General features: G+C 34.3%; 1 protein-coding gene across 1 annotated transcript in view; it reads right to left on the reverse strand.

The window, feature by feature from the left end:
• The window catches only part of LOC120340508 (uncharacterized), a 46168-nt gene that overhangs the window by 2256 nt on the left and 24431 nt on the right, over nt 1–19481 (reverse strand). The window contains exons 41-66 of the mRNA XM_039408784.2: nt 19009–19215; nt 18523–18691; nt 18049–18220; nt 17531–17639; nt 16991–17182; nt 16060–16251; nt 15363–15530; nt 14239–14441; nt 13361–13457; nt 12479–12619; nt 12145–12251; nt 11928–12036; nt 11128–11289; nt 10411–10629; nt 9624–9720; nt 8899–9051; nt 6877–7013; nt 6405–6608; nt 5633–5703; nt 5096–5290; nt 4395–4600; nt 3572–3675; nt 2630–2782; nt 1977–2114; nt 1188–1377; nt 416–614 (exon numbers count right to left, since the gene is read on the reverse strand). Of these exons, the coding sequence (XP_039264718.2) occupies nt 416–614; nt 1188–1377; nt 1977–2114; nt 2630–2782; nt 3572–3675; nt 4395–4600; nt 5096–5290; nt 5633–5703; nt 6405–6608; nt 6877–7013; nt 8899–9051; nt 9624–9720; nt 10411–10629; nt 11128–11289; nt 11928–12036; nt 12145–12251; nt 12479–12619; nt 13361–13457; nt 14239–14441; nt 15363–15530; nt 16060–16251; nt 16991–17182; nt 17531–17639; nt 18049–18220; nt 18523–18691; nt 19009–19215 (4094 nt within the window). The remainder of the gene's footprint in view (nt 1–415; nt 615–1187; nt 1378–1976; nt 2115–2629; nt 2783–3571; nt 3676–4394; nt 4601–5095; nt 5291–5632; nt 5704–6404; nt 6609–6876; nt 7014–8898; nt 9052–9623; nt 9721–10410; nt 10630–11127; nt 11290–11927; nt 12037–12144; nt 12252–12478; nt 12620–13360; nt 13458–14238; nt 14442–15362; nt 15531–16059; nt 16252–16990; nt 17183–17530; nt 17640–18048; nt 18221–18522; nt 18692–19008; nt 19216–19481) is intronic.

Here is a 19481-nt window from a genome sequence, read left to right on the forward strand (position 1 = left end):
TTGATGATTATAATTTATGAATCAGTTAATACTTCTATTTTTATAGTGGGCAACAAGCAAAATCAGGTTGCAAAACATAAAACAAAATTTCTGTTTCTTTTTAAATTTCTGTCTATTTAAATAATAATGACTCAACATCGCTTGAATGTTGAGCTTGTAGCCCGTTAGCGATTACATGATCCATCCTGTCAGAGCAGACTATAAATTCGCAATATGCCATTACGATGCATTTGCAGACTCCTCATTACGATTATAACCTATAGTCATATTATAATTACCGTACTGGAAATAAAAGCGTTAAATAAAATTGTATAATGCTAGTCCATCAGAAATTTCTGTGTTCATTTTTAGCGCAATTGAATGCTGATATATAGACAAATACAAACCCATTGACTTATTAAGAGGTCTGGCTAACCTTGATCACCGCAATATCATTATTCATGTTGTCATCAAATTCAGGATGAACATGAATATTTTTAATTCTCACTAAAGTTGCTCCATCACTTGTATTCATTGATTGTTTGTTGTCTGTGTTTTGAGCCGTAAATACATGGATAAGATTCAGCAAGATTCGCAGGCTTGATCCTCCATAACCAACAATGACATCTGACATGCTTTAGATTTAAATTTCAGATATATGTAAAAATTGTTAGTAGGCAGAAAATAAACTTAGGAAATAAACAAACGCTGACTTATAAACAAATTTACACGATGGCCTAGTGGTTAAAGAGCTATACCCTAATTGTGTTGGCATCGCATGTTATACTTCTCAAGTTCGAATCCCATGCCCACCACCTCACCCAAGGTGTAAGAAAAGATTCGGTCCATCCAGAAACAGTAGATCCTTGCATATCGTTGGATATCAGTGGCTGCTTTTAAAGTTCATTGCTTGGAATGAAAGCATCAAATAAAAAAATCAAATCTGCCTACAAAATGTTATTACTGAAAATTGAAAAATTCTTTGCCAAGTTCATCTTTAAAACTATATGATAATTCTAAATAAAACAAACAAAAACACTCATTATTTCTTTTCTGAAGTTATTAGAACTTTAGTTAGGTTGTTGATCAATTGGAAGAATAATTTGTATTTTTAGTTATATTCTTTATAAAAACAACTATGCAAGAATCGATATGAATTTATTTTAAATCTTAAATTCTTTTTCCGGAATTGATAATAAATCTACTACCTTTCTTTTGTTAAGTCTGATACACAATGAGCTGCTGTTATCAGGTACTGTGAGTGAACAAACGTTGCGCCACATAAATGCTGTTGTCCTTGTAGAGATATTAAACTTGCATGCCAAGGAACCGATGATACTTCAGTTTCTGTGCCACCAACCAAACGTCCTTTCTTTTTTCCAGCTACTGATGCACAATCTATTAATTGGTAAATGATAAGTGTTGTTAAAAAAAAAATAATTTAAAAGTCAATTGTATTTTAAACTTAAAAACAAACAAGTTGTCTCTAGTGTTGATGAGGCGTCATTCATTGACTCAAATTAAGCTTGAGTCGCCATCTACCAAAATCTAAAAAAAATATCAAAATTGGGAATTCCTTCAATGAGATCGATGTGCTTGCATATTATGTACGAAAGATCAAATCTTGGCTCCATTTTGGTGATGATGGGTCGTCGTACTGGTTACAAATCTTTCAAATTTGATCAATATTTTGATTCAACACAAGTTAATGTAAAAAAAAAAGCCAATTGAACCCTTTCCGAGCCCCCAGTTTGAAGAACGCTGATCTAAATGATATGATTTCGTATGATATGATACGTCATCGACCACAAGTACACTGACACTGAAACGTACGCCAACCCTGAAAGACATTTAGATAACATATGTGATTAAACTGCCTACCTTGGCCATAAGTAAAATTTCCCCACCAGATGAATGGCCTGAGAGTACCTATAATTTGGCATACCTAACGGCATTGTTCAATAGACAATAGTAAAAAGAATATAGTTCAGAATAACCTGCTAATTTCTCAGGTAGTTGCTCTGTATCCCATGTTGCTGAAAAACCAGTTGCAACAAAGTCATTATTGCTGAAGAATCGAATTAACATTTTCCCATTCATGCTAATGAATGGACCCAGGGTTGTTTTCCATTGTCCTGAAAATAATTTTTTCAGTCATTCAAAAAACAAAGACTATCTTACTAATACTCTGACATGTATGGAAATAATAGTGCGCTTAAATTTACCACACTATGTGCCCGTCAATTATTGTCAGCTTATCCAGACTACACAAAGTTTTGACATCAAATATTGGTATAACAGTACCTAGAATGGGTTCAAAACATATTACACCAATTTTTTTGTGATAAATCTTGTTTTACTGAATGACTGATTCAAACCATGGGCATACAGATAAAAAGTTATGTTTTGCATCAAAGAAAGATAAAAACTATTGATGTATAATGGAGTAGAGTAAGAATATGAAGTAAGATTCCTGGTAAAATTGAGAGGTTCGTACAGATATTGCTATTATTTTTCAAAGCAAAGACAAAAGTCAATCCACAGTGTGAGATCTATTTTACTTAAAAGTGCTAAGCTGAATAAGAATGCGTCCAGATCTATTCTTATGAATGTAAAGTATAAAGTTAAATGAAATTATTATATAGCTGACCACAAATTCGCCCAAGAACATTAGAATTCTCCAGTGAGGAGTCATCTCCATCAACAATTACTAAACTATCTTCAGTACATCTTCCATATTCATTTGGTTTGGATTTCCCAATGTCAACATTGTGTAACCACAGATATATTTTTTTCCCGGGAGCTAAAAAAATGTATGAGGTTGGAAACATGATTGATAGATATCCAAGAATATAAAATTTGCGGTTATGTGGCAAGATGATCTGATTTATTTTATTATTAAGACATCAAGAATGTCAAGGATGACAAAATTTGCATACAAATAATTTGCATTGATTAAACTGTGAAACATAATTCATGTGTTGAATTATCAACAAGTTAAACAGGTATTGCGCACCACTCACATAAAATGCAAATAAGATTAAATAAAAAAAAATTTCGATAGATATCATTCAATCAAAATTATAATTTTCTTATTTGTCAAAGGAGAATTTAATAAAAACAAGATTACAACACTCTCACAGAAGTAAAGGATACTCATTTCATAGCAAAGTTACAGGAGACAACTAAAATTTCAAAAGCTGTTTGGGTGAGAATTAATATTCTTGTTATATTTGTTAATAAGTACATATTTTACAACAGTATAAGCATAGCAGTCAGTCCAATGATTTTGATATAAAGATGTGATTGTGCAAATATGCGTCATCTGACCAGCAATTGCATAAATAATGCTGAGATAACATGAAGTCTACCAATCTTTTGAAAATGATCATAACCCACAAAATTAAAAACGGTGATCCTCATGTAGAGCAATATATTGAAGAAATGGCGAGTGTGTTCCTATGTAGAACAACTATCGAATCGCCAAATAAAGGAAACTTCCTCAGTGATTAAACACATGACATTGATATATTATCAGAGCCTATCAAAGAGAAAACAATTATAATACAAATGAAGATTACCAGACAAATACCTATAATAGTCCAGTCACACAAAATATTCAATCTATATTTCAAAGGAAATCCTGGGCTACTGAATACTCCACTGTCACTGGATAAAACTCCACCACACATCTGCCTAAAGAGATAAATAATAAATTAATTTTTGGTTTTCTATATTTCAGGTCACAGAAAAATAAGAATTTTCTAAATCAATAACATGAAACTGCCTTTCAAGCAAAAACAAGCTATTTTCTCGTGAGAGGAAATGCGTTAAGATGGCTTAATCATAGAGCTAGGTCTCGTCTGATTAGCAGCCCATGTTGGGTAAGGGATCAGACAGGTATTTTTCATTTCCAGATGCATGTATGATAAATGTAAATAGCCTATAGTTGTTAAGAAAAGAATTAGGATTTTTGATTGGGTTTTTATTATCAATACAATCCTATAATGCCCTAACATGAAGTGTTGCTGCTGTATCTGGGCTGCTGCTACCGTAACTTTAGCTCTAAACTATTGGTGAATTGCATTTTCACCTAGTTCACAGGTTCTCCATACGGAGCCTCGAAGCTTCGTGAAAAAAACCTAGGGAGCTTGATTATCAAAATAGATGATGCCATATTTCAATTACCGCCTTGTTTCCACATTTTGACACCTCTTTATCAAAATGTCAACTGTCAAATTTGCGGGGTTTCGTAAATAATTGTATACCTCTTCCGGGCTTTCATAACACCGAAAATCTGAGAACCCCTGACCTAGTCTGGCTTCATTGTAATCCACAACTATCTCAAACTGTTCAATTGGTCAAAATTTCATAGCCTTTTACTTAATACAATAATAGGCGCGCCACCTACTTACCTGCATACAGAATTCTGAAGAGACATATTGTTATTACTTTTAAACATATCCATAGAATCAACTTCAACTGCTTCCCAGTCTAAACCTTGATCAACGGGTAATGCAGTAAGTTGAATAACTGACGATCCACTATTCCAAACTTCCATTTTTTCCGTCACTATATGAAGCATATATTGTTGAAGCTCGGTGTCACCACATGTGAACACCTGGAAGTATGTGAACATTTTTATCTTAGAAAATAAGGAACTCAATGAAAAATCATGGTCAATATGGCAAAATTTGAGCTATTGTTCGTTCTGATATCTCATTTATATATAAAAGTACATGAGAACAATCAAGAGTACGATATTAATATGCATATTCATGCTATTGTTAAGGGCACAAACTGATAACAATCAAGTTAATCAAACATTGAATACTATGATGATGTGTTACATAATGCCTCCCATATTTCTTGATCACTCAGTTTTATAGATTTCAAGATCACAAACTTCTTGAACAAGATAAGGGTTGCCATAAGAAAGCTTATATAAGAGAAACTTCTTCAGACTACACAAGATATAACCTAATCAAACAGCAAATTTATTCTATTATTTTCTATGAGAAGAAATTTTATTTTAAATAAAATATGATCTTTTATAAAAGTTCCGAAAAAGTTAATCCCTTTTTCAGCTCAAGTGAAAAATCTTCATCTCACCCACCTGACCACTATCTTCAAGATCACATTTAGCCAACCCAAGTAAAATACCTCCATCCCGTCTCATTGGACTCCAACATAGATTAGATGAAACACTTCGAATCAATTTATAATTAAACCAAGTCCATAACTGAGATAAATTAATTTTTGAACATGATGCAGCAGATGCTTGAACAACATATTCATTAGTAACACTAGCCTGTAAATAAAATATATAAAATACTGTAAATACAAGATTTGATTAAGAATATTATTAAGTAATTATTGTTCATAATTATCATATGGCAAACCACAACATCTTACGATGTCACTATGCCTTTTTAGGTATAGGAATTATAAGGATGTTTGAGAATGTTTTTAAAAATTATCTATTTTAACTTCTGGTTATGTGTTCTTGTGGCATTTAGCTTATTATGCTAATACTTGAGACTCAGATTCAAAAGACTGAAATTCAGATGAGCGACTCAGGGTTTAGTGACTTATACTCAACACTGCAATTAATACAAAACTTATTCTGGCACAGATTAGAACATGAAAATACCTGAAGACAAATATGAACATCGTTTGAATAACGCTGTCGGATCAGAAAAGGATTGCTTACAGATTCATTACCTAAAATTAAAGGTATTTGTCAAATTCAATAATTGATTTTAATTGTTAAAAGGTACACAGTAAAAAATGGAGAAAAGGCATAAAGAATTATTATTGTATAGAAATTGCTCAAAAACTTGGAAATGATTGTTCATTCAAATTGTGACAGTTTAAAGTAACTACTCCAATGATATTTCAAAAAAATTGACACAGCATTATGGCAATAAGTAAATTACCTAGGGGTGGAGACTAGAGTCGATGTCAGACCTGGAGACTGGATCCAAGCCTACCATATTAGATAGAACTGAAGCTGAAATTTTGGTGGCCCCAGGTCCAATTTGATTCCAAACCAGCTAACCACCCTGATTCTAGTGAAATTAGTAAGTAAGATTATTTCGATTTTCCATAAAAAAGTCACAAACAAACAAAAGCCAGGAGGGAAAACCGCAAAACAGACAAAATTTAAAAAAAAATTCGCAAAAATATAATTTCTATCAGCAAACACATAAGTTTAAATTCTGATAATACGTCTATATTTAGGTATTTGTCTCATATACGAATACATAAAGAAAATATTCAATTTGGAGATTATGTATATAAGACCATTTCGGCCCAATACACATGTGTACAACCTTGCAGTTAAGAACAGAATGAATAAAAAAAAATATTGGTTACATGAACAAGCAGTTGTATTTAGAATTTTCAAGGGTTGCAATAATCACCTCTGCCATCTTCGTTTTGACAACTGAAATTGATTTCCGACCATTTTCCATTATCAGTACACTCTACTCCAGCAATTTCATCTTCAGATACCATTCCAGCAACACAGGTCAAAGTACATTTTGTTCCTTTTGGTTGCCACAGTTGTCCACAGCTGCTTGGTTTTACCAAAACACCCATTTCTGACATAAATGCAGGACATTGTTCTGTGTGATAGATACGATAGAATAGAATTATTTTGCAAAATGTTATATTGTGCTAATATAGCGTAACGTTTTAACTACACTAAAGTGTGAGATCTATTTCATGCTGATTGTCAAACACACAAATTTTCTTCTTTTTTCAAAAGAAAATAGTTTTTTCCTGACATGTGAAGTTGCTGAATTCATAGCATTCAGTAAAATTCACAAACGACATCGATTAACCTAAGAGACAACAATCTTAAAAACAAACACAAAAATAAAACACACTTACTTTCACAAACTGGTAGTCCTCCATCCCACTTGTTATCAGAATTACAACTTCTTGAAACAGGTCCACTGACTAAACTGCACCCAGCACCACATATAACAGAAACCTGTGATCCAGGAATGACTGCTTCATCTTTATATCTAAAATAATGAAAATAAAATAATGTAATCACAATTACTAAATTTTGTATGTGATATCCAAAAGGGTGATTCAAAAAAAAAGAACCCATAAATTTCCTAAATACCTTTTTACTAAGAAAATTGATTTAACACCTGAATTTCTGTTGGTGTATGATGTTTCATTAATCTAGAACAGTGGTTCCCAACCGCCGGTCCGCAAAGCTTTTTTGCCGGTCCGCGAGAAATTTCGTTGTTTTTATGCCGTCTCAATCGCTTTATCGTAGACAAAGTTGCGTTGGATCATTACGCAATTCTCTTCCGCCCTCATATTGCGACGTCTTTCGCGACATGTTGGCGCCGTCTTACGCGACATCTTGACGCCGATCATTCACACTTTTCGCTTTTTCGGCTCCGATTCATCGCGAATGCGCTCCATCAAATCTCGCAAAATTAAGATGCCTAAAAATCGGCACGCGTGCTTTTTCTGTTTTGCGTGCTTTTCCTGATTAATATGACCATATATATAAATCGTAATGCATATCTCCTTGTTTAAACCAGAAAACAGTCAAAGAACAGTGTAATATTTCAGTAAGCTTTGCGACCCAACAGGTGGTCACGTGACACGCAAAAAAAGCATGGGCCGCAGAGATATTTTCCAGACACAGTAGAAATTTGAGCCTGTTGCCAAGTTATCGACGACCCTGTCATTGTAAAGCAAATTCATTTCGTTTGAGGCGTCGATCAACTGCAGAGGGAAGATGATGAACCCAATCAAAAAGAAAAGGCTTGATTAAAATGGTGACTCTACTTTACAGTTCAGATTAAAAAAGAATTACTTATCACGATTTTAGATATCTCCTGATAACGAATACCCATCGCCAGGTTATCGAGCAATCAAACTGTTGTCCGTCTTTCAGCCAGTGACTGCTTAATGCGAAAAAACATTTTCATCACTAGATTCAATTAAAACGAAGCAAAGAAATCGGCTGCACGCGGCTGAAGAGTTACGTGTTGCAAAAACTTCTTTGAGGCCTCGTTTGCAATCTTATATTGGAAACGAAACAGCAGCAAAATTCTCACATGAGTTAATTGCATGTGAGTGCAATGAGTTTGTGCATGTTTTCATTGTGAGATATTCTATGCGTGCCTTTCTTACGCATAATGGGTGCCCAGCACTGCATGTCATTACGCAAATATATGATATTATTTTATGTTTCACCCATTTTTAATTTTTGGTCAGCACATTATTTGATAGTTTTTCTCCGTGAGAAATGTTTTTAAGTGTGCTTTTTTGTCTAGAAGCATATTGAGTGCAAATATTTGGTTATTCTTTTCTGTTCCGGCCATTTCAATTTTTTGCCGGTCCGCGAGTACATTTAATCTAATTTTACCGGTCCGCTGATCTAGGACACTTTGCACAAATTATGTTCTTTTTAGATGATGTTCCTCATGATTTGGGCTCTGTTTGTTTGAGTCCCCCTGATTGGTTTATTTGATATCAAGAAAATGGTTCCATTACATTCGAACCCACGACAATTGCACCTGCATACTATTGCACCTATGTAAATTTTTTTTGTTTTACGGATATTTGAACCCATACTGACCCTAACCCATGGGTTTTAGCACACGCATATAGATTGAACCCACGGATATACACATGGGTTCGAATGTACGGTCAACCAAGAAAATAATGTGTCCCTGTTTAGGTAGCTTCAGAAACAATTTCCTGATGCATCTGGAACAAATAACTGGCTAACTACCCAACATGGACTGGTAACCAGTCTAGAGGCTGTGGACACCATATGATTAAGCTGTCTAATCTCCTCTCCCCTCACTCTGGATAAATATGAAAATCCTAACATATCTTTTTCCAGGGAAAAATAAAAAATTAAAAATGGTTACTCACAAATCATGATAAACAATGTTCATGGGGCAATCTCTTGTTGAAGATATCAATGGACAAGCATTCAATCGAATACAACTCGGCAAAGGATGACTCCAATTGCCATTTGAACAAACCAGAGAGGAAGCTCCACTCAGAACATAACCACTTTCACATCTATTGATAGAAAATATAGAGCTTAAAAATTGAAATCTACATTTTAAAAAAAATGTTTGAAAAAACAAAAAACAAGACCTTAAATAAAAGAACATACAAAATAATATATCAATTTTTTATACCCCAAAAATTCTCAATCAATTGACCAGAGGTTTGAGTTCGAAAATTGCCCAACGTTTCAATTATTTTGTATATGCCCGAAGTAGTCTATGCTGTGTGTTCTATATTTAGATATGTAGTGTTGTCAAACGAACTCCCTTTTGTATACTTCACTCTTACTCCTGTTACTCCCTATACCCTCTGGCCATTGCTTTGCCTATTAGCCCTCAACTGAATGTATAACTGACTATACTGTTCATATTTTATTCTGTCCAATATTTGTCTGAAGAGGTTCGTGCCGCAATTTGTGATTTAGGTTAATATGGTCTTGTGCATGCATCCCATCTCGAACATAATAATACCTTATCTATATTATCGTTACAAGATGACTGAACATACATACACATCATACATATAACTTGATGCTGACCAATGCTACCTATTGATAAAATTGAGATTATTTTTTAACTCACTGAAACTGACAGACATTCTCTTCATAATTGTCATCTGTTTTACATCTGGTAGGATAAACAATTCCATTGTTTGGTGCTCGCAAATTTTTGCAATATTCTTTAAAGAAATATCAGTAAATGATATGCAGATATGGGGCTTATGCGGTGGTTAGCGCATTGTGATAAACCCTAGAAACATGCTTGTCATCACACCTCCCATTACCCTGCATAATCATGTACGAGTCTATTGCTGGCCTCCTTTTTAGTCAAGGGTGATTCACATAACCACTGGTCAGGTATGGCCTTCTCTAACATAAAGTCCATGCATCTGAAACAAGCAACGAGTTAACTTAACCCATAACCGACATTGACCAGTAACTGGAATTACATTGACCAGTAACCGGAGATGCTGTAGTTCCCCATAATGATTAATATGAAAATCTTATTTTAAAATATCAGACAAGCAACAGGCAATAAAATGTGTTCCCCTTCAATAAAAAAAAAAGAAATTTTTTTTGGTGAAACATTGGTTCCCAGACTCAATGGAAATTGAAAAAAAAAGTGATAGTCTTCCAGTGGTAGAGAAAGGTGATTTTTTTCTCAATAACAACATCAAAAACCCTAAACAAGAATTTAGTAATTATATTAAGCAAGCTCATTGATCTTGGTCCTTACCGTATCGGTACCGATTTCATCATTGCTCTCTTGTTTCTATGACAATCATATCAAAATGTTTATAGTGAATATAATAAAATAAACAATTTACTACCAGCGATTCTAATCATCACATAAATAAATACCAACATACTTGTGCATTTTGTGTCAACTCCATCCCAAACACCACTGGGTTTGCATTTTCGTAATGAAGAACCAGAAAGATGATATCCAGCTTCACACTGAAAACTGCATTCAGTTTCCGCTATATTATTATGACCAAGACACCAGGATGGTGAAACCCACCCATTGTCTGGTAACAATAATGGTCCACACGTTTGCAAGCAGGTTGGCGGATTGTTTGACCAAATACCTGTAACAAGTTTAAAGGTTAGGTTAGGATTTTTATATTTATCCAAGGAAGAGGAAGGATAATAAAACAGCAAACCAAGCCTTCTCTCACTTGGTTACAAGTCTATGATGGATATGTGAATAGTTAACAAGAGAATTTTATGAGATCACCCCATGACCCCACGTTATAATAGATACAGGATAATTTATTTTAATTTCCCATTTTATATACCGTATTTCATTTTTTTCAATACAAATGTTTTACGAATTTTTTCAGTTTTATCACTTTTGATGATAGTATATTTTTTTATATAATTTATCTACATGCCTTTCCCTGTGAACAAGAGAGGACTGAAATTATTGAAGTTCAGCATTGCCTTCCTAAATCATTACAGGTGGATTACATTAGATTTGAACCCACAATTTTTAATCAGCGATGCCAACATAGTTAAGTCTAACACTTTAACCACAATTGCTCTCAGTAGTATCAACTATCTGAATAATAATTAGAAAAACTTACCTCCATTCAAACATTTCACAGATTTACTTCCAGATAAGCTGAATCCTTGAGCACAAGAAAAGTAACAAATTTCACCCTCGTTCACTGGATCTTCAGTACAAGAAGTTGGTGATACTTCGACTCCAGGTGTTGATAAAACAAGTTTATCACATTTGTAATCATCTGAAATAAGAGAGAAAATTGGGAATAAGCTGTGAAATCTGTGTTGTGATAAGACTGGTTGATAAGGAAATCACCACATTCAAGATTTTTCATATAACATTGATTTTATTGGTAATTTGGTACTCCTGAAGTACGTGAACCAAGATGGCGGGCATCAGAACATAGTATGTGTACCAGGTAAGGGTTAGGCCATAATTTTATTCTAATTTTCCTTATTTTTAGTTCTATTATGAGGGGACCAGCCATTCCCGTAGTATTTGTACATGAAATTATAGCCTAACCCTAACCTGGTACACATACTACGTTCCACTTCCGGTATCTATCATTTTGGTTCACATACTTCGGGAGTACCGTTAATTTTACTAATAGGTGATTTTAATTGCCGAAATATGTGCATTGCAAAAGTGTACATGTAACTTTAACAGTAATCAGCGACTACACCTTGTCCATGCACTTGGAACTCAGAACTGGTTAGCAGTTGATGTGCTATCTCTGCACAAAAGACAGTCGTTTGTTACATTGTTAAACCTGACTTATTGTTTTTTTATTCTTTGAAAGAATCTGAATCCTTATCCTAATATAAAGCATTAGGGCTCAAAATGTATTTGATTGGTAAATTGCTAAAACCAGTCACAAACCTTTGCAAACAGGCATTGGAGATGTCCATTTACCTCCTTGCAGGCAGGTAGAGTGCGTTGTGGCTTCTGAGGAAAACCCGACATCACATGATACATGACAAACAAGTCCCTGCAAAAATTTTAAATATGCACAATTTAGATTTCTATGCAGTACATGCAATAACATTATGAACTATAAAGTTTACAAATGTTGGTCTTGCAACCTACACATAAATACCTCTTTCACTTTGGTATGATCCTTGCAATCATCAGGAGACACCTTTCCATGTTTGGATACAACAAATTGAGGGCATTGTTTGATGTCTTTCATTGAACATACAGTTCCTGTGGATAAACAGGAGCATTTTTCAATATCAATGGAAACAAATTTTAATATTGACACTTTCAATGGAATAATTTCAAGAAAGCAGGCATGAACTATGGCTACTAATTTCATGTGAGTTCATAAAATATATTTTTGAATTTTTCTCTTGATTAAATATATTTCCCCTAATTATAATAAAATAAAAAAATAACAAAACTAAAAAGATTTGAAACAAGTTGAAATTAACCTTCACTAAAATAGTGTTTTGCTATCCAATGAGATGAAAAATGATATTGAGTTTCCATTACGAGCCGATGTCTAATTATCTTCTCAGAAAGACTGTGGCCATCCTCCTCAGCCCCGACATCCAAATAATATGTTTCACCACCTGTCACAATATTATTTCATATTGTCATCAGCAGCAGTTTAGTGGTTGGAGTATCGCGCTAGGTGTTAGGAATGCGCTTGCCATCACACCTTTAATTACCGTGCATGGATTTGCAAGATTGAATCCTTTGGAACATGGCGCGGCAGTGTGGCTCAACGGGCTAAGCGTTAGGAATACGCTCGCCACCGCACTTCTAATTACTCTGCGTGAGTTCGCAGGTTTGAATCCCATGCAGGGATGGTTATGTGCGAGAGGATTGCTGGACTCCTCGCCGTCGTTGAGTGGTTCACGTAGCCGATGGTCGGTTACGGCTTCCTCCACCACCAAGTCCATGCTTCCGAAAACAAACAATACAGTCAATAAAACTAATCCCATACCCGACTTGGAATGGTAACCGGACGCGATGCCGTGGTTCGCCATATGGATAAGCCGTCTTATCGGCTTTCCTCTCCCCTGGGATAAATATGTAAATCCTATCCTAATTATGTAAAAGTGAATTGTTGTTCCCAGCCGTTATAGGGTAGTTCGCAAACCACTGATCAGTTAGGACTTCCTCCATCGTCAAGTCCATGCACCTAAAACAAATAACTATTTCCATTGCTAACATAGACTGGTAACTGGACAATAGGCTGTGGTTCGTCATATGGCCGAGTCGTCGTCTTGGCTTCTCCTGTCTCTCAGAATGAATATGAAAATATTATCCTATTAGATACAAAGAATTGAAAAGTTTAGGTTACATACCTACAGAGATTCTCAAGCTGTTTATATCTGAGTGAGGGCTACTTCCACAATCCCATAATTGAAACGAATTTGTAGAATCGCAATCTTGTAATGTTATCTGGAGATGAATAGAGCACCATTGACAATAAATTCTACTGTTAATAAATGAATTGTTTACAGCTATAACTTGACTTTAAATGATAATCTGCTTGATATTTGATCCAATAGTGGAATATAGATTACCATTGCCATGGAAATTCGGTATCAGTGTAATATTTATGTTGAAGCATCACCAAAAATTGGTTAATTTTTAATATTTATGCGACGTACAGTTATATTGAAAGCTTTGAATTTTTTTGAAAAAACTAAAGATTTCCATAAGAACTCAGATAGCAAGAAAAGTAAATTTACTGAGAAGAACTGTCTCGTACACAATATATGGGAAATTCCTATAAACTAATAATAAAAATCTAATAATAGCTTTTCTGTACATGCAAAACATCTATTAATAATTATTTTTTTTAATGTATCATTTGTTTTGTAAACTTTATATGAGAACGTTTCCTACAGAGCTGTGGAGCCACGAGTTGAAGTTGCGGACTTTCAGTTGTGACCAAATAATTGAAAAAAAGCTTCACAATAAAACTTAAAAAGTATAATGTTAATCAGCGAGTGTACTTTTATTAAAACGACATGCATACGCCAGAGTTTTTGTTTTTAAAATTTAATTTCTTGGAGTTTGGGTCTGGAATCTGAATTTCCTACAACCCGGAGTCAGAGTCTGGCTTATTAACAGCTCTGGTTTCCCAGGCATCAATACATGAATGATAATAATTGATTTGATACCATTAGTACAACAAAATATACAAATTGAAACATTATGATTATTGATTACTAACTTTGCCCCATTTACTACCGCTACCAGTAACACACAGTCCAGATTCAACATGCTGAAGAAGATCAGAATTAGTTTTCCATTTGAAAAGTTGCGATGCATCAGTACTCATGCATTTATGTTTTGCAATCAAGTTATCTTCTTCCACAGTAACACAAAGGGATTGACTTTTCACAGCCATTGATATTATTTGAAACTGGTCATCTCCTGAGATGGATAGAGGAATAAAAATTGTTCTTGACTACCTAATATTTATTAAAAGTTAATGATGGTTTACTGTGTTAAGTAGCTCTCTAGCGATTTTCTATTTGGGGCTCACAGTTTCAAATTCTGTGAAATGTGAATGTGTGGGAAAGAGTTCTGTCGTCACTAAAATCATTCAAGTCTATGCGTCTGAAACAAGTAACTGGTTAAATCTTCCCAACGATGACATGGACTGATAATCAGAGGAGAGGCTGTGGTTCGTCGCATGATGAAGTCATCCAATCGACTTTCCTTTCCACTGGGATAAATATGGAAATCTTATCCTACTGATTATTTAAACCTCATTTATTCAAATCAACACAACTAAATCATAATTTTCTTGAAATTAAAAGAGTCCTCCTGATCTATATTCATTTCAAATTTTAAACACTTTGATATTCATTTCATCTACTAAAGTAGTAGGATGTTAGTAAAAGGATTTTTATAGATATCCGTAGGAAGAAGAAAGTTGATGATGACTTTATCATACAGCAAACCACAATATCTTGTAAAGTACAGTCCGCCATCCATTGTCTATAAAAGTTGATGCATGTTAACAATATATTATTGATGTAAGAGATATTGGAATTTCTGTTAACAATATTAAATGGATGGCTCAAGGTTAAATACTTATTTGTCCTGTTTCAAGTTTGTTTTGAAGAAAAAAAATTGTTTCTGTAAATGGTATATTCATGATAACAAGGAGTCCAACAATCGCCAGCACGACACACCACATGTTAATCACCACGGGACGAAAACTTATGAACTGCATACAAAGAATTAAGCAGACTGTGGCTGTATGTTTTTAATGTATACCAATAACCATCTAAAAAAACTATATATCTCCATCAAAATTGACTAAAATTTTAACATAAAAAAACTTACTGATGCACTGAGGAATACGTTTGTCCCATTCTCCACTATCCAAGCACATCAAAACCTTTGGACCAGACAACACATGACCAGGGTTACATCTGAATGTGCAGGAAACACTTCTACAAGGCAGAGGATCAATTTTGCCATCAAGAATGCCGAATATGACTGGACAAATTCCTGTAATTATATATAACTACTATTGAATTGTCAAAATACACAATTTTGCTTGAGGAAAAAATCATCGAAAGGCAAACTTGTGGGATACACTTACCGTAAGTTTCAAAAGGAGCAATGGCCTAGTGGTTAAAGCGTTAGTCTGAACTAACTCAGAGGTTACACATCTCAGGTTCAAATCCCATGAGAACCACCTCACCTAGAGTGTAGTCAATTGGTTAGGTAATGACAAACTGGAAAGATTCTGGTCCTTTCAAAATAAAGTGTAGCTATTTACATATCAGTGGATGGTTGTCGAAAAGTAAAATCGTGAAAATACTAAGATACATTTCAAGATTTATTACCTAAAACTCGGTCAACTATTAGAAACCAGTTGGAGCTAAGCATTAAATGATGCAAGCCAACACAATCAGAAAAACTAATTGAATAATAAAATGTATTAAAATGAAACATAACAGCTCGAGAAAGTTTTCGTTAAAACTGCACAAAATTAATAATGAATGGCTTGGAATGAAAAGATCTACAAACGTACTTCTACATTGAAACCGCAGAGGTGACCATTCACCATTTGCTAGGCATTTTCGTTCTGGATTTCCTCTCATCTCATAACCTTTTAAACACTTGGCAATGCATATTTGATCCACATGAGGTTCATCAAACACACAATCTGGATCTTCATAATAAGTATTCCCTGGCAGTGTGTCCATCAATTGTGGACAACTCTCTGAAAACAATTAACTAATAAATATTTGTGTAAACACTTCATATGTAACTTCAACTGTGTGAGAATGTTGGTTCAAACCTAGAATCAAACGTAATAAATCATTGGCTCATGGGCCACAAAGTGAAAAGTCATGTTATTTCGATGACCCCTCGGGTCACGAAGTATTGGAAAAAACGTTAACTGGCTTTAAATTAAACCAACTTTTATAGGTTCAATGGACCTGATCTATGTGTGGCAACTTCGCCTGTTTATGGCAGTGGTTTCATTTTGGAGAATAAGCAGAGAGAATACACGAAAAGTTTTTGAGAATGATAAAAATTTTGGGAAAAATTTGAACTATTCTTGAGACACAGTAACCTGATAAATTTGTAATTATAACCTAGATAAGTGTAGGCTAAAACTATCTGTGTGAGAGAGTAAATAGAATTGAAACAAGTAACTGAGGCAAAGCATACTGGCAAGTGATTTTTTTTTTAATTTTACTGAAATAACTGAATACCAGGTGGAGTCAGTTGACAGAGAATAATTATCAAAATTTTAGATAAGTGATGATATCTTTAATTGAACTGAACACGATTGTTCTTATGTTAATTCAAAAAGCTCTGTGACATGCCTGAGAATATTCCGCAGCACACTGGTGTTCCACCCAGTTTGAGAACCACTTCAACACAGTGCTAATACATAAAAAAACAGTCATCTGCAATTTATTCAACAAAAAATATCATAAAATAAAACTTACCAACACAAGTTGGTATAGGATTCATCCACAATCCATTTCCCATACACAATGTGAAAGCATCACCAAGAACATATGCAGTTTCACTTATACAATCAAACGTGCATATCTCTCCCTCTTCGACAGCGATAGTTTTACATTTTTCTGGCGGATCTACAATACCTCCTGGTATATCATACAATGGTGGACAAGCACCTGTGTATATTGTACAGTTCACATTATAATAATTTAACAAATAATAAAGTAGTTATTGAGGGTACTAGGGTATTATTGCACATGAACTGCAGGTTTATTCTCTTTGTCTACTTTCTGCTTCTGAATAATTCTGATCTGTATGTGGCCGTTGCAAATAGAATGATTGAACGATTTAGTATTAAAGCGAATATGTGCATGTATTGTGAAAAGCCTGATATCAGCCATTCAATATCTGATTTTCAATCTTTTCACATTTATGTTCCAGGTTGCGAAGCATTTTGAAAGCAGTTCAGCACTACTCAAAAAAAATATGAAAGTGATCTACTATTACTAAAATTATAATTTTACCGCCTGGTCTCCTCGAGCATAAACTGGATAAAGTAATAGTTCTTAAACTCAGTGTCGAAAAATAGCTATGAGCATCACTCCACAACTGCAACACCACCTTGGCAGAATTCTGTGAAGCAGGAATGTGATTATGTGACCATCAGTAAAATACGACTGACACAGTTTACTGTTCGAGAAAACTGAAAACAAAAGATGTACAATGTCATCAAGCATACATTGCAGTAATCTCTTGGTCTCAAATTCCATAGGCCCAACCTCACCAAGGTGGTAGTGAATTGAACGACTAGAATATCATTATATATCTGTGGTTGCTTATACAGATCCTTTCTCAGAGTCAAAAGCATGAATGAAAGTCATATAAAAAAAGAACCCTGAAGATTAACAGTTTAAAACATACAACAAACGAAATCTACCAACAGGCATACAAATGAAACAAGGCACTTTGGGAACTGAATTTTATCTACTGAATTTTTTGCCACAAATGAATAAAATTTACTTGAAATGAATGAAAATATAACCTTTATATAAGTACTCGGAGAGTAGGCTGTATCTCTAAGCAACAATCGAAATGGATTATGTGTTGAACATTCCCACCACTGTAAAGGGTCTTCTGTATCACAAGGCCGAGTTATTAAAGGTTCATCAGATCGAACATTATAAACAGCAATGCATCGACCAGTTGCAGAATTCCTGTGGAGAAGATAATTTTCAAATCATATTTATCCCAGTGGAAAGGTAAGCCAATAAGACCATACGCAGAACCAGGCCTATCGTATGAAATGTACTATTACTCGCATTGGACGGACAGTTATGAGACTTGACTTGTAAAATTTGCTGTAACTCGGAATTGACTCAGGAATCATATGATCCATGACTCGACTTTACTCATGGTTTAAAGATCTGTACCCAACACTCACTCAGTATGGTGTGGAATTTAATTAATTAATATAAAGTATTATATATACAACATAGTGTTCAGATGGTAAACTCACTGAATATTATAATTTTGAAGCCAACGCCACTGATGAGATGTTGTACCATCAAGTGATGTTTTTAAACAAGATTGTTTGTCGAGTTTTTCTATTTCACCGATTTCATTTTCTGTCAGACATATTGAATTACCATCTAATGATTGCATAATGTACATTGGCACACCAGTTTCTAAAACAAAATAAAACATATTAGTTATCCTAAGGCTAAATTAGAATATTAATCGATTGTTATTACATTGCAGAATAAAAGCATAAAGAAAAGTTTCAGCAAATCTCAAAGAATTGTACAAGAAGTTATGTAAACTTCAGAAAATATGTTCCGTTGACAGTGTAAACCCTCAAGGTGTCAAGACGAATATCAACGTACTGATATCTCTATAGCTGGGATAAACTTACAAAAAGCTCTTAGTGTATTGTGGGCGCTTGCAATGCTCAATTAGTTCAGTGTAGATCAATTTAACAAACAATATACAATGTATATAATACCAATGCATTCAGGAAAGTCAGGATACCATTGCCCTCTGCTATTACATGTAACAACAGCAACTGATGATGCAGAAAGCTCCCTGTTGCAAACAACTTTACATTTTGTTCCCCACACATAATCCATCACATTTCTTCCTTGAATTTGTTTTAGATCCACAGTTGTACAATTCAAAGTACCATTTTCTATTTTAGGTACTGGACATTGTTCTAAATTAAACCAACATTATAGAATAGAACAACAGTACTAAGTATCTTGAAATTTAAATGAATTCAAATTTATGCTGATTTTCACTGATAACACTTGCATTATCATATCTGGTTATTGGCGTTGTTGACCCGACCTGATAACCAAACAAAAGGTATTCCATTTTAACTGTATAGAATAGAATAGGATTTACATATATATATCCCAGGGGAGAGGAAATTCGATAAGATGACTTAATCATGATTCGAACCACGGCCTCCTATCGGGT

Source organism: Styela clava, chromosome 14 (genome assembly GCF_964204865.1).
Source record: "Styela clava chromosome 14, kaStyClav1.hap1.2, whole genome shotgun sequence".
Lineage (NCBI taxonomy): Eukaryota > Metazoa > Chordata > Ascidiacea > Stolidobranchia > Styelidae > Styela > Styela clava.